The sequence below is a fragment of the Haliaeetus leucocephalus genome, unplaced genomic scaffold, assembly GCF_000737465.1.
Source record: "Haliaeetus leucocephalus isolate CR32 unplaced genomic scaffold, Haliaeetus_leucocephalus-4.0 Scaffold932, whole genome shotgun sequence".
Lineage (NCBI taxonomy): Eukaryota > Metazoa > Chordata > Aves > Accipitriformes > Accipitridae > Haliaeetus > Haliaeetus leucocephalus.
Window position 1 is genome coordinate 6561654 of NW_010973368.1, and position 26778 is coordinate 6588431.

At 35.2% G+C, this 26778-nt stretch overlaps 1 protein-coding gene across 1 annotated transcript in view; it reads right to left on the bottom strand.

Moving 5' to 3' along the window:
* The window catches only part of CEP128 (centrosomal protein 128kDa), a 141359-nt gene that overhangs the window by 42488 nt on the left and 72093 nt on the right, over nt 1-26778 (bottom strand). The window contains exons 17-18 of the mRNA XM_010583791.1: nt 26705-26764; nt 24891-25083 (exon numbers count right to left, since the gene is read on the bottom strand). Of these exons, the coding sequence (XP_010582093.1) occupies nt 24891-25083; nt 26705-26764 (253 nt within the window). The remainder of the gene's footprint in view (nt 1-24890; nt 25084-26704; nt 26765-26778) is intronic.

Consider the following 26778-nt stretch of genomic DNA (forward strand, 5'->3'; position numbering starts at 1 on the left):
TCATCTAGAACTATGAATGTATTCTCTAAACAGCTGCTAGGTATTATAAATTCAGAAGTGGTGTCCCAGGTATTGTTTGTTCTCTGAAGTAGTGTTCAAATAAGCAAGCTGAATTCCAGCCAGAATAGAATCAAGGGTCTCTTCTAGAATCTAGTGAGATGATATGTCAAAATCAACACAGCTGGGACAGCAGCATATAGCTATTAACTCAAAGAAGCACTGAGAAATTGGTGAGCCACAACTGCAGAGCTATAGAAAACCTTCTGTTTGCAAAATGTGATTTGCTCAACTCTTCCCTAGAGAGATGTAAAAGCATATAAAGTCAGACCACCTGTATTTCAGGTTTTGGCAGCCTCATTAATCAACCAACTTGACTTGATCCTAAGCAGCCACTTTTCCTCAGCAGGAAGCGTTAAATCTCCTACGTGAGTGTCCTTGCACTATGGACTTTAATCTGCTTCATCTGCTGTAGGATGACACCACCACAGCTTTTCTTATTTGAAGCCTTCACTAAACCATAATTCTACTGACAGAGAAAACCACTATGGGCTAAAGTTCTCTTTGTGCCTCTATTTAATGATTTCTTTAAAAATTATTTTAATATAGGTATTTTACAATAAACTAGTAATTTAAACATAAAGAAGAACTTTCTTGCCTGAAAACAAGAACTACAGATGTCAAGAATGGTACAATGAAAAAAAACCTGAACAAAAACATGGAAAAACAATGCAGTAAAGCAAAAGTTTATCTGAAAGGCATGGCTTCTGCCATGAAAATTAAAATAGGACACACCAGGTACCAAGAATGCAGTTGCCAAAATTTAATTTTCTTCCAATTACTTTTAATGAATATCTTGGTAGGCTGTTTTAAAAACAGTTTGGAGTTTCAGGATGCTGTCATTTCCTGATTACAAATTAAATATCGACTTACAAAAACTACATCCATAAATCTGCAGTAACCAGAAGGTTGCTGTGAAGATTAAAAAGAAGTCATACAGTCATTGATTGAATCTATCCTCAAATCAATGATTTAAACAATACAAAAAACCCCCTAATAATTACGAGCCACTCCCATCTTGTAACATTCTTTATGTCCTGTGTAAAATTATATCTGTCAATAGTCATCATAGAATTGTTTACGTTGGAAAAGACCTTTAAGATCATCAAGTCCAACCATTAACCTAACACCACCAAGTCCACCACTAAATCATGTCCCTAAGCACCACATCTACACATCCTTTAAATACCTCCAGGGATGGTGACTCCACCACTTCCCTGGGCAGCCTGTTCCAATGCCTGACAACCCTCTCAGTAAAAAAATTTTTCCTATTATCCAATCTAAACCTCCCCTGCTGCAACTTGAGGCCATTTCCTCTCGTCCTATCACTAGTTACTTGATAGAAGAGACCAGCACCCCCCTCACTACAACCTCCTTTCAGGTAGTTGTAGAGAGCGAGAAGGTCTCCCCTCAGCCTCCTTTTCTCCAGACTAAACAACCCCAGTTCCCTCAGCCGCTCCTCATAAGACTTGTGCTCCAGGTCCCTCCACCAGCTTCATTGCCCTTCTCTGGACACGCTCCAGCACCTGAATATATTTCTTGTATTGAGGGGCCCAAAACTGAACACAGTATTCGAGGTACAGCCTCACCAGTGCCGAGTACAGGGGGACAATCATTTCCCAATCACAGCAATCTTAATAAAGATGCCAGTGATTAAACAAACCAGAAGGCTAATGTGTCAATATCACATTTTTTTTCCATTTAACATGCTCAAGTTAAGGATGAAAAACTGATAGAATATAGCAGGAAAAATCAGCATTGTTACTGCTTATGGCCTCCTCATACATGAGCTAAGGAACATTGTCCTGTAACTGCACTTCAACACTTCCAATCAACACAAAATCCAAACCTCAGACAATAACAACTGTGATATTCTTCTAGTCATTGTAGCTTCTGGGCTATGTCTTCTACTTGCAGGTAAAAAGACAGGAATTTTTTTAAGTGCAAGATTAACTTTCTTTATGGCAAACAAAATTCTTAGTACCATTAAATGTAGTAATTAAAATATTTGAATTTCAGTACCAGAGAAAGCAGCTTCAAACTTCGTCTTGCTTATTATCAAAAATACATATCCCAAAGAGAACTCGTTAACACACATACACTTGGTATTTGAAAAGAAACACTTGGAGTATGTTGCAATGCTTTTCTTTTGGCTACTATTTACTGAAATATCTATTAAAATATAAAGACTCCAACTCTTCGTTTATGCTATCCTTAGATTGGCACGGCTTGACTACAACCAGAGAAGTCTCTTTTCAGTTATAACTATGCAGAGTTTCTTATGAGGAAAAAATAAGATTAAAACAAATCTAAAAATAAAGATAATTGAGGAGATCACTGAGATCCACTGAATTTAGAAATTATTTTGACACTCAAGAAACTCAAAGAAAAGACAAGTTACAATGAAAATGACATGAATGGGAAACTGCCTGCTTCATTGGCTTTTTGCAACCACCTAGTCAGTTGCAGTTAGCGACTGAAATACACAACTAAGTCATTGGCTGGAATAATTGAACAAAAGGCCAAAAGGAATACACTGTGCTAAAAGAGAGCCCTTGACACTGGTCTACCAGGTTTACTGTATAGGAGAGAAGAATACTAACTTGCAACATTAACCAGCAGTTATTGGTCATTTAGGGTTCTGTGGCTTTTTTCAACTTTTTTTGAAGATAACATTTTTTGGGTCAGCACACATTTGCTTCACGTAAGTCTGATCTCACTCATGATTTCTCTCCCTGCAAAGGTTTAAAGAGGATATTTTCATTGTTTCAAAAGTGTGCTAGCTGAAATGCTGTAAATCCAGTTAGTAAATAGTTGTTGAAACCCATATTGACATAATCTCTAAAATAGTCTGATAAGTAACTGCTTTTTCTTCTACACGTTTGCATGAATGTGAATTTGACAGCATGTGAGAAGCAGAATCTCCTCTAGATGAAACATATCAGTCAAGATAAATGACAGCACTTCAAAGAAAGTCCGTATCTTATACTTGGGTTTGGTACTATCTTGAAGAGCATCAATCACAATGATTTCAAGCTTCTCATTGGGTAGGTGTAGCCACACTTTTTAAAATGGATGTAATCACAGTTTGTACAGAATTCTACCCCTGTGACAGGGTAAATACAATCTTCCATACACCATATAAAGGTCCAGACCAGGGGATGTGAATAAATGTATGTTAAGTTTTTGCTGTTCCATTCAGTAACCTCTTGTTGACCTGTGAACCACTAAATTGTAAGTAGGCACAAATACCATTTCCTTGCTGAATTACAGCTACTAAGCATTTTACGAAGATTAGCAATGCTTCTAAGGACTTAAATGCCAGTGTTTCAATAATGAATTGATTCTACTACGAGATGCAGCTGTAACCATGTATATAGGTGTTTATTACTCACGCAGCAGTAACATTGCCAACTAGTGCTGGAATGCAGGCAAAAATGTTCCTATTATAAATAAAACTTGAGAACAGGTTTTTTTAGAAAATCTAACCCACAATGCTAATGAATAAACACTTCAAATTTTACAAGAGACTGAGAAGCCAGTAAACTTTTACCCTAACTGAATAATAGTACATTTATACTACATTGAAGTTCTTTAATTAAAGGAGTAATCTTTAAATAAGCTAGTTTGGGTACTAATGACTGTGTAATTACTCCTACTTCATGTCCCACAGAAGCTAGTGCAACCCCAGCTGACATGGTGCTACCACTGACTGCTCCAGTTCCAACAGATGTGGTCAGATCACGTCAGAGACTGCATTTGCTAAAAGGCATGGGGGTATCTGCTCCCTGCCTCTGGTTGTGCATTGCTCTTGCTTACTTTGTCCTGGCAAAAATGCTAGACCTGGACCTCCACAAGGGTCAGCTGAGTTCTTTAAAATGAGAACAGAGTATGCTGGCAAAACACACGGATAATCCTATATGGCTAACAGTGACTAATATATGGTTATAGAGGGCTCCAATGAGGACCAGACATGAAAGATGGGAAGGAGCAAGTAGCACAGATGGGAGTGAGAAATAGAAGCAAGAATTTAGCCTTTTGTCTGCAGTCACATTAAATGGCTCCATTGAATGGGAAACTGCATTCTGACCCACTAACTCATGATTATTTTGGATTTGTGTGCAAGAGCTGTAATCACACCTCTGTCCATAGCACAGATCTACCCAAGCTAACTGACCAATGGCTTTTTCTCCCATAGTTTTGATTAGAATATTAAATAACCTGGAAATAAAAAAAAAAAAAAAAAAGAGGAGGGGAAAAAAAAAAAAATCCTGAATTATAAAAAACAAAATATAGTAAGGAATGTTCTCAAAGTGTGGTCTTCGGAACAGTTGACATTTTAAACAGAAAATACAGGTGAACATTCTGTTTTGTCACTGCATACAATATAGAATTGTTACAATTCTCTCCTGAATGGAGAAACATTTCCCTTCTGATGATGAATAAAATCTTCCAGGAGTACACAGAAAGAAATTGAAACTTAATTTGTTTTCATTCACCAAGTACAAGCTTGAAAAGATAATTTGCAATTTCTTGTTTTAGAAAATTATGTTGATATGTTTATGGGCAAAGTGGCTACATAAAAATTATGGTATGGCATATATAAATGACAAAACAGGAAATTGAATGCCACTTACTTCAGTGAGTTCTCTGTCTTAATATCCTAGGCTTTTCTTTTTTTGATGTTTATCATCCCAACCATATTTATGCATATCAGCAAATTTCCTTTTGGCTACATCTGAAAGGCAGCTGCATTTCTTAATGCAAAAATCCACAGAACTGATCTTGGACCTAACAGCTAAGGAAGGGTCAAAGATTAAGGGTATCAAGTTTTTTGTAGCAGCTAGTACAACTCAGTTGAAGTAACTGGGCAAACCGAAGGAGGCTGGCAGCTGCAAAACAGAAAGCTTTTCTAGCCAAGGACACTTGTCACTTGAGATGAGTAATTCTTTAGAGCTTAGAAGTGTATTTCTTAATTGGGCTGTTTGAAGATCAGAGCTAAACAATCCATTTGCAACGTTTGCAGCAAAGGACAGCAGATAACATTGGAAGGTGAAAGATACTGGTCCTGAAATTAAGTTTCCCTACCAATCTCAGAAAAAAGGGATCATTTAGCACTTGGGCATTTTAATAAACAGTCAGAAGAGTAAAGCACACAAAAAACTTATAGCTCTGTGGGATTCAGTCCTTGATAAATACTATAAGAAAGCTTTTAATTCTACTAGGCAGCCCTATGTATCACTAAGACCCAAACAGCTTCTAAGAAAACATTCACTTCAACCAAGCACACACACACACACAGAGGTCAGCGCGTCTTGCTGCAAAACAGAATGCCCAAATTTAGGGAAGTTCCTTCTTGGCAATTAGACTGGTATTAGAAACCACAATATAATGCAACTAGCAGTTATATAACACACCACCTCCCTACACATGCTTTAGAGGAAGATGCAAGAAACAGTGAGCTGGCAATTATGAAGAAAACCATGATAGTAACTCTTACTCCTAATTTTCTCAGCTGTAGCTAGGCTTTGAGTTTCTTCCTTGTTGGGACAATCCTGTTGTACTGTCCCATGGTAACTAATGATATACAAATGAGACTTGCCAACTCAGCTAGTAAACAGTTTAACTTTCAGTGACTGGCAATATTTCACTTAATATCTAAAACCCTATTTTGAAAATTTTAATATCAAAATGCACTAACTTATTATTCCCTCCACGTAGCTGTGTACAAAAATCTACAGTATAACAATTCTAGTAAATTTTTCATAGAAAATCATTTAATACATAGATTTGAGAAAAAAATCTCCTATACCTTAAAAGAGAAAAGACTATTAAGAGGAGAATGATGTTAAACATTTAAGTTAGCCATTGCTTCTCATGCAGAAGGGATATAAACATAAATTGAATTTTTCTTCCCATTTCAACAAACTGAATAGCAACACCGGACCTTTGTTTTTCTCTTGTGCAGTGGAGTATATGCTATTTTCAATTGACACTTGACTTTTTATTTCTGATCAATCTAATTCTTAGAGACTGATCATGACAAAACCAAATTCACACTGTTTCACTGAGTAAAAAGGTAAGAGGGTATTAGTCTCAGAACAGAGATTACATAGAGAAATGAATATCCAGTACAAGCAGTATAATAAACATATTATAAAATTCTATTTGTTATACATGGACATTGTAAACCTTATTACAAGGTTGACAAGAGCTGTAAATGAGTTGTTTATTACAGAATTGCTTATCCCATTCTCCCAACACTGCATAATTTCTACAGATAGAGACATTGAATTAACATTTAGCAAAGAAGTGGCAAAATGACTGTCAGAATCCCACTATAAATGGAAAAACACATTGTATATCCTACACACCTAATTCTTGTACCTATTCACATCATAGTTGCATGTCTGTTTAGTCTCAACAAAATGCTAGGAACAAACTGAAGTTTGCAAAGCTGATAAAATGTTTGATGTGATATTTATGATATATGCCTCTTGTAGCACACTTCATAAAGTATATTGACAAACAGAAGCCTAGAAAGTGCTTTTAATAGCTGAGGCATCATCTCTTAGGTTAGGAATGAATTCTCAACAGTGTCAGGAATGGAGAGGTACCAAGCAAATAGTAAATGTGCTTCACTGGATATACCCCTGAAAGGTATAACTGTTATGACACATAGGCCAAAAAGTGCAATGATCTGCTTATGCCTCTTGAGAACTCTCTACAGAAAAACAGTCTCTCAGAATATGTGCTCAGTGTTGAAAATTCATAGTATTTACATAAGATTTTTTATATCCTTTAGCAATCTATTAATGGATAAATTTCTCTTCTCTTCTGTTTTTTATGTTGCATAAGACAAAACACAATGACAGCAAATTAAAGCTCCTGAGCCTAAAAGTAAAGGCTTAAGCCCTAGCTCTAAAATAATGTTTTGCACTGTAAAACTACGGTTCTAAACTTTTTTCAGAAAACAAGAAAATAACCAAAATGAAAAGTTGGTTTTGCTCTTCAGAAACTGTTTTATGCCTCTTACCCAAAAGTTTGTATCCTTTTCTGTGAATTCTGTATTTTTTTCCCCTTTGCCTAGTATACTTTCACTTTGCTGCAACATTACATTTTTGCTGCCAGCATACTTATTTCAAAAGGTCTTTTAGTCAACATAAGGACCAGATTTTTTTTTTTCTGTATGACAATCTACAGAATTAACAATGAAAATAAAATACAAATCACAGACAACTTTCAGTTTCAAAATCATCTTTGAAATTAATCATGCTAGGTTTCTCCGACTATATCAAGCTTTCTTACAGCATCTTTTCCAGCCCTATTCTTTACACATAGTATAAGGTTATAGTGCAACACACAACTGTGCTGCCCCTATACAGATTTGATCCTCAAAGTTCATTTCTCCCAAAGGGCTAACTTTATCAATTATTGAGATTTTTTCCCACTGAATAAGAACTTTTATTGTATCTTGTAAATGTCTGTCCTGCTGCTGTCTTGACATGTATTTTTACACTAGCAAACTGGTATACTTAGGCTGAAGGACAACAGTATTAGAACTTCTGAAATAAACTCTGTTTCTGTTGGACTTTGTCTGCTCTGCTGAGATAGTGTAGACAAAGTCTTTAAAACAATTTACTTAATTCAAGAAAATGGAGCTGTCTCTTACAGGCCTCAGATTAAGAGCAAGGCTCAGGAAAGAGAACAATCACACATGAGCAACTTGCAGCCAGTCTACACCTGCACTACATCAGAAGAGAACAGAACATACGCAACAAAGTTTAAGGTACCAGAGACCTGACACTGCTTTGTCTTGACCTGGAGACATAAAATTCTGCAGTCATACTGGTCATTCAGATGGAGGAAGAAGCTACACAGCTTCTGATGACCACACACTTCCTATACAGCTCTATAAAAATGCCCTGATTACAGCTGGCACCTATATCAGTGAACTGCCACTGATTACCAATATTTCTTCCAAACCCAGATGCAGCATGGTTCCTGGATCTGTCCAATACTGTAATGGTACTACTTATATAAGTTAGATTATTACAAGCTAGCAATTCATCGTCAACTTGCAGTATTTAATTCCTAAACAACAAAAAGAAATTAATTTTAAAAACTATACAAGTAGCAACAAATAAAATGCTCAAATTAAATCATACTTATTCTGTAGAATACCATTTAAGGAAATAAGAAATTCTAACTTTGTGATCTAAAAATTTTTACAGTAACTCCAATTCTTATGATAACAGGTTAACACATGAAAAATGCATAATTGTATAGCTGAATGACCTGTATAGTCATACCATTGATTCTCAATCACAGTAACGTTGAAAATTTTCATTTAGTAGTAATAATACTGGTTTTGTTGTAAATAATTCTTTGGAAATAAAAATTCCCTTCTATATAACAAGCATAATCTGTTGATTACAGCAAGACTGCAAAATAATTATTTTTATTTAAATCAAGCTCTTTTAGAAATTAGAATCTGAAGTGTTTTAAGACCAGTTCAAAATAGGAATTCCAGTTGCAGTGTATGGTAAACACATTGATTTTAAAATAAGGTCATTTTTAAAATGGCCAAAAAAGAAATCTTAGGAGGCTTCCAGTTTTTATTCCCCTTAGAATGAAATCTTCCACAATGTCAGAAGTCAGCCTGGAGATGTTACGCTATATACATACTGTATATAAATACACATATCCGGAAGGATGGAATATGTTAATCTTTCAAAATTTGAAATATTTTTGCAATAACTTAGAAACATTCCAGCCTTAAAGGGCAGATCTTAATCCTGCTCTGTTGCTTGTTTCCTTGCAGCATGTGTTTCACTGTAATACATGAAAAATCCGTAGTACAACATCATTACACCAGTCTGTGTACATAAGTCTTATAGTCCAAGAATGAAGTATTAGTATTTCTCCAGCTTTTAAGAAAAATGAGCATGGTTATAGCAGAATACTTACATTCCACTCTTACTTAAGAAGCTACTTTAATAATAAAACATAACCCAACATACTTATAATCCCTTTAATACACTTGAAGAGCATCAGCTCAACAGCCTTAGAAAAGGAAGTCCCTTCTTCCTCGAAAACAAGGATGACATGAAGCTATGCAATGCAAACTTCCTCCAGGTTCCATCACACATCTCATGCCTTGACAGAAGCAAGGCACATAAAAAACTAAGTTTTCTGTCAATTTAAATATGATCCTGGTAAAAACAGCAATTTGTAATACTCATTAAGAACTTGACAGGGAAACTGTGGATCATCAAACAGCTGTAAGACCATGACAGAACCCGCTTCCTTCCTTAGCCTGATCTGGGCATGTATTCAAGGACTTGAAAGACAAAAGACTTTCTCAGCCTCTGACAGTTTGAGTTATATAGACTTTTTACCATTTCTTCTCTTGGTAAATTGTAAAACAGTGATAATTATGAAGAAGCTTCTGTCTTTAGAGCAATGAGATTATCTTTTGAAGGAAATTTTCTTTTTTCCTACTTACCTCGAAATATCCCCAATCTCTTCTCTTAATTAACTAATATTATTGCTATTCCCACTACTCCTCTCCTTGCATTCTATAAATGCATTTGCTAATGTACCCTTAAGTTGTGTTCAACAAGTCAAAATAGAAGGACCAAGACCTAAATGAAACTACTCAGTTCTTCATGCAATGAAATGCTTGTGGTGATTGACAGCATCAGACTGATATACAAATTCAATAATGGAGTCTATATATTCTGAAGTAAAGTATTACCTACATTTTTTCTGTAAACGAATGTTAAGCTTGCTTCGTTGCTCTGTAAGCGGAAAAAATTTGGATTTTTTCCTTCAAAATTGTTTCAATTTTATAATTACTCTTTTAGATTATTTCCAGTTCTTAACAATATCTTCACAGAAGAAATTAATATGGAATGAGATTGTAAAGGGGTAATAAAGCCAGGCACAAACTCTTTAAATTGATACTCTCACTTTTCAGTATGGATTAAATCTTTATGAATGCCTCAAAAGAAAAAACAACCTAAAAGAAGAAAGATGAGCAAAATTCAGAATAATGATTCTATTCTATTGAATTCTATTCCAACTAAACAGTACAGTGTTTGGATCTTAAGGTTTCACCTTTATTTGATACTACTTCAGACATCTCACCACTAAGCATTAGCTAAAAATTATAAAGCATACTTTTACTGACAGCATCCTAGGAGCGGAGTACTTTGTGGGAGAGTGCTTCCACTCAAGGTCTCTGGAAACTATCATTGCTTGAGCTAAAAGCCACCACAGTGCCTTCCCAGAGAAGTGAATGAAAATTCAGCTTTTCTGTTATTTGCAAACTATATGATTGACTGTCCATGACGCTGCCTCCTTGGCATTGTCCCACCTCAAGATGGAGATAAGTGAAACATTAAAGTCAACCTCCTTGAAAGTCACAGCATTTCTTAACAGGGTAATGGGAGCCAAAATACTGTACTGAAGAATGTGTTTCAAAGGCACAACTACAACAACTGTATCAAAAGTGCTACTGCCCTTCATAGCATACATTACTACTGAGGGACAAAAAGTTTCTATTATATATTTTAAAACAGTAACTTCATCAGTTTCTGATTCTGAAATTATAAAACAAGGTCCTGCACATGGGTTGGGGCAACCCCCAATATCATTACAGGCTGGGGGATGACAGGATTGAGAGCAGCCCTGCAGGGGACTTGGGGGTACTACTGGATGAAAAACTGAGTATGAGCCAGCAACATGCACTCGCAGCCCAGAAAGCCAATCACATCCTGGGCTGCATCAAAAGAAGTGTGACCAGCAGGTCAAGGAAGGCGATTCTCCACCTCTACTCTGCTCTCGTGAGATCCCACCTGGAGTACTGTGGTCAGCTCTGGGGCGCCCAGCCTAAGAAAGACATGGACCTGTTGGAGCAGGTCCAGAGGAGGGCCATGAAGATGATGAGGGGGCTGGAGAACCTCCCCTATGAGGTTAGGCTGAAAGGGTTAAGGTTGTTTAGCCTGGAGAAGAGAAGGCTCTGGGGAGACCTTATAGCAGCCTTCCAGTACCTAAAGGGGCCCTACAGAAAAGATGGGAGGGACTCTTTATCAGGGAGTGTAGTGATAGGACAAGGCGTAATGGCTTTAAACTGAAAGAGGGCAGAATTAGATTCGATATTAGAGAGAAATTCTTCACAGTGAAGGTGGTGAGGCACTGGAATATGTTGCCCAGAGAAGCTGTGGATGCCCCCTCCCTGGAAGTGTTCAAGGTCAGGTTGGATGGTCTAGTGGAAGGGGCTCCTGCCTTCAAGGCAGAGGGGTTGGAACTAGATGATCTTTAAGGTCCTTTCCAACCCAAACCATTCTATGATTCTATAATATTTTGGCAATTTTACAATCTTTGCATTATACTCAAGATTGTGCTAAGTTAATTCTGTCCTTTGAACTCTTCCTTAATTAAAATGAGCTCCATGGATTCTAAGCACATTGCATTAGAATAAAATGCTTTCATTAGGATTTTCCATTTGATATAGTATCTTACCAGAAATGTCATACTGTCTGGTCATTTGACTTTGCAAGTGGAAATGTTTTTCCATACATACAACATTCAAATATTCTTTTCAGAAAATGCTGTTCCTAGAGCTTGAAACTAATCAAGAAAGTAATGTTTTATGGCCAAGTTGTCAACTGTAATTGAAATCAGAAAGACAAACTTTTTGCCCAGGCAGCTGAAGTATGTACAACACACATTGATGCAGTGTGTACATATACCTGAAGTACATATATTTTTTTTTTCAATGAATGCATTTTTTGTTTGTTTTGTACTTGATTTCCTTCTGTAGTACTAGGTATCTCAATTTACCAGATATACTAAAAACAAGCAAAAACCCCACAACAAAAATCACACTTATAAGTGTTAGAATTGTGAAACAAGAATTACCTCAATGAATAAATTTTACATTCAAATATTTTCTGTTAAATAAAGGTTTACATACTGGCAGTATATAATGTTGCACAAAGGTGCTGTATAAAACCAAAAAAATACTGAAAGTACTGCAATATGAATGTTTGTATTTAAAAAAAAATTCTCGGAGTAGAAAGGGGGTTTAGAATTAAGAAATTAGACTGAGAAATAGGAGACCCAGTTTTATCCTGAGTTCTCCTTTCTTTTACATAACCAGGAGCAAGCACATTATCTCCATGACTCAGATATTGTGTCTGTCCAGCAAGAAAACAATATTTTACAATGTTTAATAACAGTGTTTAATAACCTGCAACTGGAGTCCTTTACAAAATAGGCAAAAATATGCAAATCATGCCCAAGACTATGTTATGACCTTATCCTAAAGACATAATAGACCCAGACAAGAAAAATACTGTGAGTCTCTTTGCCCACAATAAAGAAGATTCAAATATAAGTACCCATTATTACAAGTGGATTTTTAATAAATTACAGAGAGACACTTGTTATTTGGAAAAAACACTTTAGAGCTTATTGTTCTAATCAGTGATACTGTATGAACTATATAGTTAATCTGCTTGCCATGCTTGACTCAAAAGGCAGAAATCTTAAAAATGTTTTTAATTACAAAACCTGTAAAGCATTTAAATGTACCTCTCACAGTTCCCATTTTGTAAAACCAAAACCAAGGAGACTCAATCAAAACAGTAAAGGAAACAAAAGCTGAATTTCAGATACAGCCAGTTGTTACCTTGAAGATGCTAATCAGAGTAATAAGTTCATTAAATTTATTAGAACCTAGCAATTTGTCATATTTAAACCACTAGAAGGAAAACAATGCCAACAGATTAATTAACCACTTAGTTTATTTAATCTTTACATAGAAAAAACCCACCTCGTTTTCCTTTTTTCAAGGATTCACCTGCAATGTCTATTTTGTAATTAAAATATTTTGTTGTATATAGTCAACATTAAGAGTTGGTTTTACTGGTGACTAAAGCTCTTCTCAGAGTAAGAATTTTTTTTGTAGTGAAATAGAACTTAAATTTCAATTCTCCAAATACACAGTATCATTAGCACTCACTTTAGAAAAAAAATGGTTTTAAATAGCATGTCAGCTGAAAGGATACAAAAGCTGTTAATATATCAATGCAGTACACTGCAATACATATTCTAATACAGCCTGACAAATCCTAGATAAAAATATAACATTAGCTCTAATTTTAAAAGATACTGAATATATAATATAACAATATGCAAGATTTCAAATACTTTTTTAATTTCAAGAGCTTTATTATATTAAAAATCTTAGCTAGTAAGTTCCTTTTCCTTTCTGCTCAAATTTCCAACATGATTCATCTGTATTTTAGACTAAAATGACTTTGATATGGCAATAGGTGGGAGGACCATGGAGCTCCTGGTTCAGTTTCATTTCCTGTAGGACAGCGTATTATTTAATTAAACAGGCATCTTAATAGATATTAAAGAGTTTCCTGAGAATGTTATTGTTACCTAATGAAGACTGACAGATAGAGTGTTTCTGCTCTGTACTTCTCAGGAAAATATTAAATTCAAGACACAAGCTTGAAAGTGCCTGTGTTGGGGGTTTTTTGTTTGTTTTTAATAGTTGTAAATCAGTGTTACTGATTTGGTATGGAAACACTATATAACCTGAAAGCATGACAACTCCTTCCATGGTAAGTCAAGGAGTTCTGATAAAGTTGTAGAGATGCTTAAAAGATTCTTTTTATTGTGTAGTGTTAAAGCACTGTTAAGGTATAACTATGATTATATACACTCCCAAGCTATCATTTCAACAGCTGTAAAAAAACCCCGAAACCCAATAGTTCTTAGAACATCAGCTCTTTAGCTTGGTTTAAAGAAAAAAGTCATAATTACAACAGGAAGAAAAGATTAAATAATAGATTCTAACTAGGTAATATACATTAAGTCCCCATCCCCCATGTTACTTTTCTAATTTTGATTTAGTTTCCAGTATGTGTAGGTAAACCAAGAGGTAAAATGAGTAAATTTTGTCTCTTACTTTTAGTGTGCACTACAAACTCAGCAATTTAATGTTTAAAGGACACATAATTATTTCTAAACTATAAATCTGTACATGAGTTTCAGATAAGCATTTATAGTATGTGATTCAGAAAGAAAGAAAAAAAACATAATCAAAGGAAGTCTTAAAAACATCTTAGCTACCGTTTGATCCCGTCTCTTACCTTCACTTTCTCACAATGGCAGCCATATTTTTATGAGTGCACAAAAAGATAATGGCAAACGAAAACAGTTGCATAAAATACTAGATAATTCGAGCAATGCATGTCCAGACTGATATTTCCAGTTTTCCAATACAAAAAACCACAGGGTAAGATTTCCAAATAACTTGGGCTTATTTCCATTCCTCTAAGACTCTGAGTGCAGGTTCATTTTGGCAAAGTTTAAAATAACTTAGAAGTCCTCCCTCCTCCTTCCCCCATCACATTAAAAAAACCAAACATTATTTAAAGGGCAAGAACACTATTAAGAACAAATTAATTATCTGAAGAGTAATTATATTTCAACTTTATGTATTTTGAAGCTCACCATCAAAAACAAGTATTATGGAGAGTTTCTCTGAAACCCTTCAGATTCCTTCCTTTATGTATGCTTAAAAAGAATTTTCTTTATTTGATGTGCCCATTCACTGTTCAATAACAGATGATTTTAAAATACCTCACAATGTTTCTTGCTGCAACAGAAAAGACTGTGTTGTCATACAAGGACAATATGAGGTAATATATGAAAAAAGAAAACAAATGGGAAAGAAACAAACAAAGCTGAAAGGGCAGAACAAGGCTTAAAGTTATATTCAAAACAGTATATGTACTTCACTATTAAATTAAACGTAACAGTTCATAACAAAAAGATTTTGCAATATTTTGATTTTCACTGGTTCCCAATTTTGCACTTTTCTTTTTCCAAGTTAAACCCCAGAGATTGCTCAGTGTCAGTGTATTTGCACTCTGTGTACTGCACTGTCTCTGTATTTTGAACCTTTCCACTTTCTGCTTTAGTGTTCCTGGCTCAAACAAAAATAGGACTTACTGGCTTTTAAAAAAAAAAAAAAAAAAAGGGAAATATAATTTGGAAGAGAAGATTTTGTCAAAGCAAAGTTTTATCTACACATCAAATCTACTTTAATGTAACAGGGTCTTTGAATCTACATTTTCCACAGCAGTTAAATAACAAATAATCCTGACTGTACCTAACAAAAAACCAAAACAACAACAACAACAACAAAAAAACCAAAATGAAAATAAATGGATGTCTTGCTTCAGAGATCACTTACCAAAATCTTTGTAAAATATCCTTGATTTACCTTCACAAGTGATGAAACTAGTATGTTTCATCTAACTGTATGATTAACAGAGATGATAACTAAAACCAGCCAAAACTGAAAGTCTTCTAAAATTTGATTTTGTATCCTCAAATCTAAGACAATGCACAAAAAATATTTTTTCTTCTGACTCTTGATTACAATGAATGCAATTAGAATGAGAAGAGAATGAATGATAAATTTAATGCATAAAACAACACAGACTCGTCTAGGACACATTTGTGCTTGTGACAAAAGCATCTAACATAAGTCTATCGTAGCTCAGAACTAGAATGATTACCTTCTTAAGCTTACTTAGCAATATAATCTACATCAGAGCAATTCTAAAAATGTAATAATTTAAGTGTGACCATAGAGTGTAGATGCTGAGAAGTGGTACAGGATATGTCTTGCATCACCTGGGACTTTATGTAAAACAGTGTTTGCAGAATATTATATCTTTGAGACAAATTAAATCAGTGTAAGGTCTGTATACCAGAGCAATGCACCTGCTCTTCTTACATCACTATAACCTCACTAACATGGCTTTATAAAAAAAAAAAGAACAGATGTAGCCTTGCCAAATACATCAGGTCTTATTTTGCTAAACAACGTTTCTTTGTTGACTACCCATGTTTTCTCTGAAGTAGCAATATATTACCTTGAAACAAAAGAACTGTGCAGTTCGTGTCTCACTGCTATACCACACCATGCCTAGCGTCTGTACATTTCAATATATTCTAAGAAAGATTTTCTTGGAAGAGCTGTGTTCCAGAATCTATTTATACTAAGTTTCCTCTCTGTACTCATTCCCAGAGTATAAGTGAGCCTTAATGTAACTGAAAAATATATACTTTTATATAGAAGGTAAGTATTAAAGCATTTAATATGTTACCTAAACCCACATACTCTTAACACCTTCAATTAAAAAAATTATAACAAAATTACAAAACTGTAATATTTTACAGGGATTTAAGCAATAACAAACAAACCAGAAAAGATTGCTACAGCTTAATGTTGCTTTTTCTTTTGATCAGCTACTCTAACTGCACTCTATATATACAGGATTAGCTGTCTTCAGAAGTAAATTCAAGATTATAAATACTCTGGCATACCGACAAATATGGCCAAAGCTATTGAAATCTCACAAATAGAGAGATGGAAAGACCAAGAAAGGAACATGCATAAGTAAATAAGGTCAGGGCCTGAGCTCAACAGTCAATGCTGTTCACTTAATTAATATATATTTTTGAAATAAACAGGATATGTTCAAAGATAATAGCTCCCAAGCAGTTGAATCTATCCTTCTGAGCTAAGGCTGGCAAAATAAAATGCTAAAAACATTTGTGATCAGAAATTAAGAATTCAGACATACACCAAAGAGAGAATAAATTACTACTATTTATGCATGAGACACAGTTTGATTACAAAATAGACACAGTTTGATTACAAAATTTAGAGTGAGTGGACATGGTAAAAAATTTAAGGGGTTTGGGTATGAATGGAAACTTTTTCCTTGTGGGGAAAAAAAAAAAAAATTGTAGCAAGCATCTTGGCTATGTTCTCTTGACACTTAAGAGATGCTCTCAAGCTTCTACTCTTGATGAAGAGACAGATCTGATACTTTCTTTTGACTAAATCAACCAGCAAGTAAAGCAAATCATGTCTGTAAGACCAATGGGTGATCCCAGGATCAAATACCGACTTTCACTGATTTGTATGATAAGCTTTTCAGAGTACCCAATCTGGCTAGACCATATAAAATTGGATAAACGAAAGAAATTTGGGCCAGGTCTTGGGTGCAATTCAGGAAGATGGTATTTTTCCTACCTTCAAACATTTCTCTCTAACAATAATAAAATCCTTGTGATCTGAAGTAATTTTGAAACAGATCTGTAAGAACATGTCTGCATGCTCAGTGATTCCAGAATGCAAATGAAACTTAGTTAAGAAACTGGAATTTATACCTTTTATTTCCTCAGACCTTTGTCCACTTTGTGAAAATATTGAATACTTAGTGCAATGCTATTGAAATCAGTTTGATTATGAGACCAAATCACTTGAAGAGGAGAAATCTAAGAAATTTTTAAGTTGTCACTTACTGAAATATCCTGTGGGGTGGCCTTCTAGATAAATAACTTGTTAAGCAGTGAACTGTATCCAAAGTGCAAATCAGAATTCACATCCTCTTCACTTCTTAGGTATTTATAAATATTGCTAGACTTCTGAATTTCTCCACTTTCCAGGATGGCACACTTATCAAGAAGGGAAGACAACTGTAGCCAATCTTATCACATCACCAGAGAACTATGAAATTTCTGCTGTTCTGTAAACAATCCTGAAACTCTATACTACATTATTGTATTTTCCTTCATTTACTATTCTCTCATTTGTGAATCTTTATGATAGCTTATTTGCAAAGACAGCCAGTTTACCACCACAGGTAGGACTGTGATAATGTTAACACTTGTGCAGAAATTCATAACTAGGATCCAAAAGCCTACAATATCCTAGATATTTACAAATGCTTTGGTGAAGAAGGGAAAAGACAAAAAACTACACAATTAAGAGTTTTAGTAGACCTATTTAAGCTTATATAACTTCCTGAAACATGTTTGTCAACAAAGCAGTTTAAATATTGATCCTACCTACTTAAGGTATATACACCATAAATCTCTATTTTTATTCTTTCCCTCCAAAAACCATGAATAAACTATAATATCAGGTCCGTTGAAGGGAAATCAACAAATTAATTTAAGAATACAATTTCTGTGTCTTGTTTTTATAATTTCTGATTTATGCAAACTTAAATTAATGGAGTATTTTTAGAGTATTTTAAGTACTCAGACAAGTGGTTTGTGTTGGTGGGGACAGTCAACCACATTCATAGATATTCACAGAATCAGTCTTTCTGATAAAATGTTCCATCTAAAATCTGCATCATTCTAATTGTAGCAGAAAATATTCTAATCCTTTAGCACCAAATTTGACTGAAAATCCATTTTATTAAGCAATACTTTCAAGTATACTTTGGTGTTAAAAATAAAAAAAGAATCAAGGGTCTTTTTATCAAATAGAGTAAATCCATTCTGCCTTCACTTGCTTTATTATTGCACCTGGGTTTTGCCCATAATTTCATTACTGAATGTCTTAGTATTCTGTAAGTACTTCTTCCATTTTTTATGTTTAAGTAACAAAAGCCAACCACCAGTCTATCTTCTTCATTTAAATCTTCTATCATTTTGATACATTGCTTTCTGCTTTTGGCTTAACACATTTTTTATGATATTAGCCATGTTTTCTTTTTTCCTTTGGGAAAGTAGCTTTTCCAATTTTCATGTCCAAGTAATTTATACATGAAACTATTTACATGTTTACATTCTACTAGCTGCATCACAATTAAACCTGGGCTTTTCACTCAGTATGTAAGAGTATTTGTCCAAGAAAGGTTAATAGCCATATTTTGTCTTGCAACTTTTTTTTTTTAAATAAAAAACCCTTTATAAACATTTAAATGTATCACTTCATGAATAATAGTACTCAGAATTCCCATTAACAGACATGCATTCTATTATTCCTCTACTTTCTACCAACTTACAGAAAATAGCTGATTTGGTGTAATGAAGACCATAGTTTTCAAATTAAAAAGAACAATCTGTTGACAGGACTGTGAAACAAACCAATTAAATTCACATGTAGGTTGTAAGTCCATTATTCTTGCACACACTGTCACAGGCACTGTCATTTAATTCAGTGGCACAAGAAAATGGTATTGAATACCAAGTCAACCTGCCTATTTCTTAGTGCATTAATAAAAAGATCTCAAAACTTTGTTCAATGTTTGTGAACATTATTATGAATTTCTGATCCTGGCTTCAAAATCGAAAGTGGTATAAAAAGTGGTAAAAATAAGTTAATACATAAAATTTCCTTCCTTGCCATCAGGTAAGTTAAATTAAATGATCCTAAGGCTATTCCACTTCATCTGAGTACCAACAAAGCCACCAAATTTTCTAAGGCTCCAAGTTTTACTATCATATTCCTACTCTTCACACTAAGCTCCCTCATGAAGAAAAGTGAGCCTACAGACCAACATCTATGAAACAGTACTAACTATCCCTTTCAATAACTACCCCTTTGTCACTCAGGGTAGCACATCCCTTACTCTAATTTATAGTTCTTTTATTTAATCATGTTTACATTAGTCATTTCCTACATAGTCCCATGTTGAATGCTATACAGACAACAGCCATACTATGTCTTCTGTTACATCTATCAGTTATTTGGTAACTACTAGCTATCTTATCAAATGAATGAAATACCAGGAAGTTGGTCTCGGATTACCTGTGGTAAATCTCAGTTGTATTTTATTGCCCTGTCTCTAATAATTTGTTCAATACATGTTCATTCTAAAGTCTTGAATACTATTAAGAGTAAAGGACCTATCGCTGGAAGGCCTGTGACACCACAGCAGCTAAAGCTAAATAAATACACTGGTACTGGGCCAAATCATAACTTCATCTGTATCCACAAAACCTGTGGACTATCAGATCTAATCAAATTAGAATGTGATGCAGTGAATCATAAATTTGCACACATGAATACTATTCTTAACTGTGTACATAATCAAAATTGGCTTTGTAAATGGAAGTAACTGCTTCCCTCCAACACTGTTTTAGTGTGATCTGTTTTGGCAGTGTCCAAAAAAAAACAAGCAGAAAAAAAAACCCCACCCCACCAAAAAAACCTCCACCAAAACCTCACCACTTTACATGACCAAGTTTCAAATTATATCTCATTAAGAAAAGGTGGAGTGTAAAGAGCGAATAAGGTGCTTGATAGTTACCTACGAACACTCCTGACTGCCTATTTCCCTATAAAACAGTAAACTCCATTACCATTAATTGTTTAATCAGAAATTTTAAAAAATTTAAAAAATAAATTAATCTTTTATGAATACTTTTAAGCAAAGACAGCAAGGAGGATGTTTTGGGAAAATCCACCAATAGCAAAGTTACCTATCTTCATCTGCTGCTGTCTTCATACCTACATGGCTCTGGATCCTCAGCGTGTGCATGTATCCTGACCCCAGGCCTTTAACCTAACACTGGCCTGCACTGTCAGCATCCCATCATCTTTTTGCAAGTCCTACATCTCATCCTGTATTTAGTGGAATTTTAAAGCATATTTACTGTTTTGTCTTACATAGAAAAACGTAACAACCAAATAACTGTTATTTCCTTATTCTTACCTACTTTTAACCAGCATCTGCCTCGAGAAGTAGACAGAAGAGAACATAATTTACTTAGAATTACAGAAATTGTAATATGTCAAGTAACAAATGGAACTGAGCATATTTGTAGGGAACAAAGGAATGGCCCTTATAAATAGAAGGTATGAGATTACATACTATTTTTTGTGCTCAGTGAAGAGCATTACTTTTTACCACTCTTTTCAGTTTAATAATTTCCCATGATAACTTTGCCTATAGCTTGAAATTTAAATGCAGGCTGTGAATTTTTCCACAAAGCCAAAACCAAATTAGGTACAATAGAATTAAAATCTAAATAAGGTTTGCTTTATTTCCTATGCACCTAAATTAAAAAAGGCAAATAAGGCCTCAGGGAGATCATCTTAGCAGATAATTATTCAAATATAAGAACACTAAACCACCACTAATATTATATCAGGGTCTTGGCACTATCATTTTAAACAAATGAAGGGTAACAATAGAAACATTCAAGCTTGAAAGATCAAAACATGTTCTCTTTCAACACTCTTTGTAAGTGGAGGAAGAAAATCTTGACAGGATCTTACTATTCTTGTAAAGCAGATAACCTGCATTGATTTAAAAAATATTTACAAGAATGCTTTTATTTGTTATTGCTGTTGTTGTTTTGCTATTGTTTTTTTTTCTTACAATATTTCACAAAACATTTTCAATAATAATAAAGTCAGCTACCAGAAGCTATAACTACACTTACTTAAAAGATTACTCTCATCTAATCTGAGTCTACATCTAAATACAAAATGACTACATAACAAAATGATTAAAGAGAGTACTTATTCTGACAAAAAAACAGCCCATCATTATCAGTACTGAGTCCTTAAGAAAGGCCAGAACAAAATTTTTAAAGAAAACAGAAGAAAACCTGAGAGGTGACACCTTCCTTCAGAAACTGAAGTAATAGAATACAATGAAATAGCATACCATGAGACAATGAGGTATGCAAATAGTAGTCTAACATTTTACATAAAACAATGCAAACCAGATGACAAGTCAGCCCTATTTATAGACTGTATCAACCCATAAGGCAAGTTAATAGTTCTCAAGGTTTACCTACATGCAAACTTTCAGTAGAAGTACTTTATTCTCCTCCATAGGTCAAGTTAGCATCAGCCTTTTATAGATGTCAAAATACTATCTCCTCACCAGGTAGCCTTCCATTTTTTCAGGCTTAGTTTTTTTATATGAAAGAGGTGGAACCACAGAATCTATTTCAATATGGAAATTCTGATCCCTGGTCCCTGTGTCAATCAGCCTGTTTTCTCAGTGACCATTTTCATGCATTGACTTCATCTCTTTTTCCTTTGATCACATTCCTTCTAGCTCTACCTGTATCCACATTTTCCTGATGCGTTCAGAAACTTGCTCTTCTGCTGGGACAGTACCTTAGAGGGAGAATGTGAGCAAGCGTACACACATGTGCATGCACTGGAGAAGTAATATTCTCAAAATATTCAGTGCAGGTCTTGAGATAATGTTAAGCCTTAGCGCCAAGAACTAACCTCATACGACATTTCCTCCCTCCTCTCTTCTCATATACAAACTTCTGTCTCCAGTTCCTGTGGATACAGAATTCTCAAAATTAGCTATATTATGCTTTTTATTCTACCATTATGCTTTTAGGCAATGATACCTGGGGACAGAAAGTTATCACCAATTATTACTATTATGGGAATATCACAGAATCATAGAATGTTTTGAGTTGGAAGGAACTTTTAAAGGTCATCTAGTCCAACTCCCCCGCAATAAGCAGGGACATCTTCAACTAGATCAGGCTGCTCAGAGCCCTGTTCAACCTGACCTTGAATGTTTCTAAGGATCGGGCATCTACCACCTCTCTGGGAAACTTGTTCCAATGCTTCACCACCCTCATTGTAAAAAATTTCTTCCTTGTATCTAGTCTGAATCTATCCACTTTTAGTTTAAAACCATTACCCTTGTCCTATCACAACAGGCTCTACTAAAAAGTCTGTCCCCATCTTTCTTATAAGCCCCCTTTAAGTATTGACAGGCCACAATAAGGCCTCCCCAGAGCCTTCTCTTCTCCAGGCTAAACAATCCCAACTCTCCCAGCCTGTCCTCATAGGACAGGTGTTCCATCCCTCTGATCATTTTTGTGGCCCTCCTCTGGACCTGCTCCAACAGGTCCATGTCCTTCCTGTGCTGAGGGCTCCAGAGCTGGATGCAGTACTCCAGGGGGGTTCTCACCAGAGTGGAGTAGAGGAGGAGAATCACATCTCTTGACCTGCCACGTTTCTTTTGATGCAGCCCAGGATATGGTTGGCTTTCTGGGCTGTGAGCGTGTGTTGCTGACTCATGTCCAGCTTTTCATACACCAGTACCCCCAAGTCCTTCTCTGCAGGGCTGCTCTCAATCCCTTCAACCCCAGCCTGTATTGATACTGGGAGTTGCCCTGACCCATGTGCAGGACCTTGCGCTTGGCCTCTTTGAACCTCATGAACTTCACATGGGCCCACTTCTTGAGCTTGTCCAGGTCCCTCTGGATGGCATCCCATCCCTCAGGTATGTCAACAGCACCACTCAGCTTGGTGGGGTCTGCAAATTTGAGAGGGTACACTCGATCCCACTGTCTATGTCATTGATGAAGATATTATACAGTACTGGTCCCAGTACGGGCCCCTGAGGGACACCACTCATCACTGATCTCCATCCGGACATTGAGCCATTGACCACTACATGCGACCATCCAGCCAATTCTTCATCCACCAAATAGTCCATCCATCAAATCCATATCTGTCCAATTTTGAGAATAGAATGTTGTGGGAGACCACATCAAAGGCATGCATTGGTAACTGTTAATTATGGTTTTGCTCAGATCTGTCATGTATGGGTCAGTATACAGTGCACAATTTCTAAGTATTTTTCTAAGCACTTAATAAAAATGCCCTCTTGAAAATTAAAGGAAGAAACATCACAAAGGTAAAGATGCAGAGTTGCCTTCCAAAAGCAGTAATGACAGTAAATAAGATACACCTTTGAAGATAAAACTTCACAAATAAATTATGAACCGACTATAAGAGCTAGTGACTCAAATCAACATGTATAGATTCTTCCTGACCAAGACCAAGCCTACACTTCAAAATTTTACATTTCACCTGAGTTTGGATTTAACAAGGATTCACTCTCACATTGTTTGTAACAACCAAAGTGTTGATTTCTGACAGCAGAAAAAAAATCTGGTTTTAAGGATAAAAATAAAGATGCACTGTAAATTGTTTATGTTCCAAGTTTGCTATAATGCTTTGGGTTTACTATAAAAATACTCTTCATTGAAATAACATGTTTAGTTAAGCTGCAAGCAACACCATATATGGGCTTGAACACAGATGAAAAGCAGAACATCGGAAGACTGAGATCTTCCTGTCTTCCTGGGACTCCAAAATAATAAGCTCATGATGAAAGCATGTTTCTCTACTCCTAGAAGCATTCTGCACAAAGTCAATCTTCAAGAAACTATAAAATACAGAACTATGAGTACCTGAACTGAGACTAATAAATGGCTCTTGGTTGGGGACAGTGAGGTCCATCCCTACCAGAACACTTATACCACTCAGTAAAATCTGATTAGTATTTCCCCTTCATGACAAGCATGGATGGTATGGATGCTAGCACCAAGCCTGGCACACAATACTCCAGAGTAAGAATTACATGCCAAGAGAGAGAGAAAACTATGCTTATGTTGTATTCCATATATAATGTCGTTCATTTTAATTAGAACCAAAGCTTATCTTACTTCATTTTGCAATACAGAAGAAAGAAAATTTGCCGAAGTTCTTTGTACGTACAATTTAAGCAAAAGGGAGTAACTACACAGGACTTGAGACTGCTTTGTGCTCTTTCTTTTTGACAGATAAAAGCAGCATTACCAATGCTGCCTCAGACTCCTGTATAATTCCTCTTTGCCTGGGTCATGGAATGTCTCAGATGGTACAGTTGAAAAACAACTTCTATATCCACTGCCCATGTTGCAAACTCATGTGTTATTCAGCCACTGTACTGGGTTGAAACATAGTTGATTACATTTGCCTTTTTTGTCAGCAAGGATAAACAAAAGACCCAACTGTTTTCTTGGTTAGCACTAGCATGTTAGCAAATTAGAGTCTGTAATAACTGGTTGATAAAATACATCTGAATGTGCCATGGGAATTAGAATCAGTAGAATTTTAAAATTCTTTCTCCCTTTTATTAACAAAAATGGAATCAGCAACATACCTCTTTTTTCTCTGTGAACTTCTTCTAAAAGTTTTTCTTGCTTTTTTATCTGTTTAAAGAGAGATTGATGTTCAGCCTCCTTTATCTGTGTAAAGTGCTTGAGCTGTTCTCGGCTCTGCAGTAAGTAGCATCGCAGCTTTTTTTCCTTACTTTCTCGCTCCTTTACCTCCTCACACAGCCACTGAAGCTTAGTCTACATTGAAAAAAATGGGACAATAAAAGTAAAAAATGCTAATGAAAATAAGACGACATAAATGTTAACTGATCAAATTATCTTTGGAGTCACAGATTACTCATTTGTACCTAGTACTGAATAATAATAATAATAAAAGGGGACATTCAGATATATTAAGAGGACATGTGTTGACCTTCAAAGAGTCTCAAAAGACAGTTGTATTCTGGCTGATAATTGTATGTGTAGAAGGAATACACAGATTTTTTTGCTTTTTTTTTGCTTTTTTGCTTTTTTTTTTTAAATCAGGAGCATGAGTTTGCTAGGGTAGGCATGGAAATTTGCATTGAATTAGTGTATACATAGACACCAAGAGATACTCCTTCCTTTCAGAATACCTTTCTCTGTTCTGTGTTGATGGAATTTAAAGCATTTATCCATTCTAAAAGATGACATCAATCCTTTCTGGTCAGCAAAAGTTAATATTTAAAGTTCATGCAGAGGAAAAAGAAAAGAGAGCTCATAGATAAGATAGGTCATGGTCAATATAGTAAATATAGAAGTGGTAAAATAGAATACTTTCACACTGCCAATTTAAAACAAAAGAAAAAAAAGGGCAGGGGGGGATTCTAAGCAGTCATTCATTCTAGACTTCCCTCTAGCAGCTAAAGAAACTTAGGTGAGAAATATATGCAAATGATTATTAGGTGCTCTTTGAAAAGTCTTTTTAATAATATGTCAATGTCACTTTCTTAAATGGAGAAAATACTTCCTGCACAACATTTCTCCTTTGATTCCAATCTTATCTCTGCTATCTATAGTGGCAGTCTTTCTTGGTCTACAAGTCTTACATAGACCATACATCACCAATAAACTTAAATTATCTTAGATGCATATAGGTGCAATTTTTCCTTAAGTCAATTCTCCTGTGGCTTTGACCTTCTTACATGAAGGGAAAAAAAAAAAAAAAAGGCATGTCTTCTACAGTTTCTTGTGATCTACTTTGATCATGAGAAACTTACTCGTTTTAAAAGATATTGAATAAGAGATGTGTTTATGTGTAATAAACACATTGCAGCAGGAGGAAAGCTGTAAAATGAAAGGCAAGGGTTGTAAGTTACCAGTCATCACTTTGAAGAAGTTTTTAAGCACGTATGTACGCACATTATAGGATTCAAAAGCTTCAAACAAAGCAGGAAGGAAAATGGTTCATTTTCCAAGAATCCAACCAAATATCCATTAGATTTAATAAATAACAGCTTTACTTAAAATAATTTCTTGCCTTGTTATAACCCTGTAAAAGAAACTTGACCTGCTGACTACGTTCTCATGTTTTTCTTGTCTGAAAATAATTGAACCAGATCTAAAGGCTATCAGTGTAGTTACTTCAATGCATAGTTTGTAAAAACAGCACTGCTATTTGTTTTGCTATAGACAGCTATTCTTGTTGATAGTAAAATATTGGAAAATTATTCCATCAGTTGAAATAACAGTCTGGGAATATCAGAATTATTGCCAAAGGAATGCTTTTGTATTTTTCCTTTTCCTCTTTAAATGCCTTTTCAAACATACTTTCAACTGAGTGATTATAAAAGTTGGATATTAGCTTATTCAGTAAAATTTCAGGAGGTTTGACTATTACCTTTGTTTCTGCTAACCAGCGATGAGGATCATTCAGCACTGTTGGTGTAAGTGATATTGCCTATGGAATAGTAG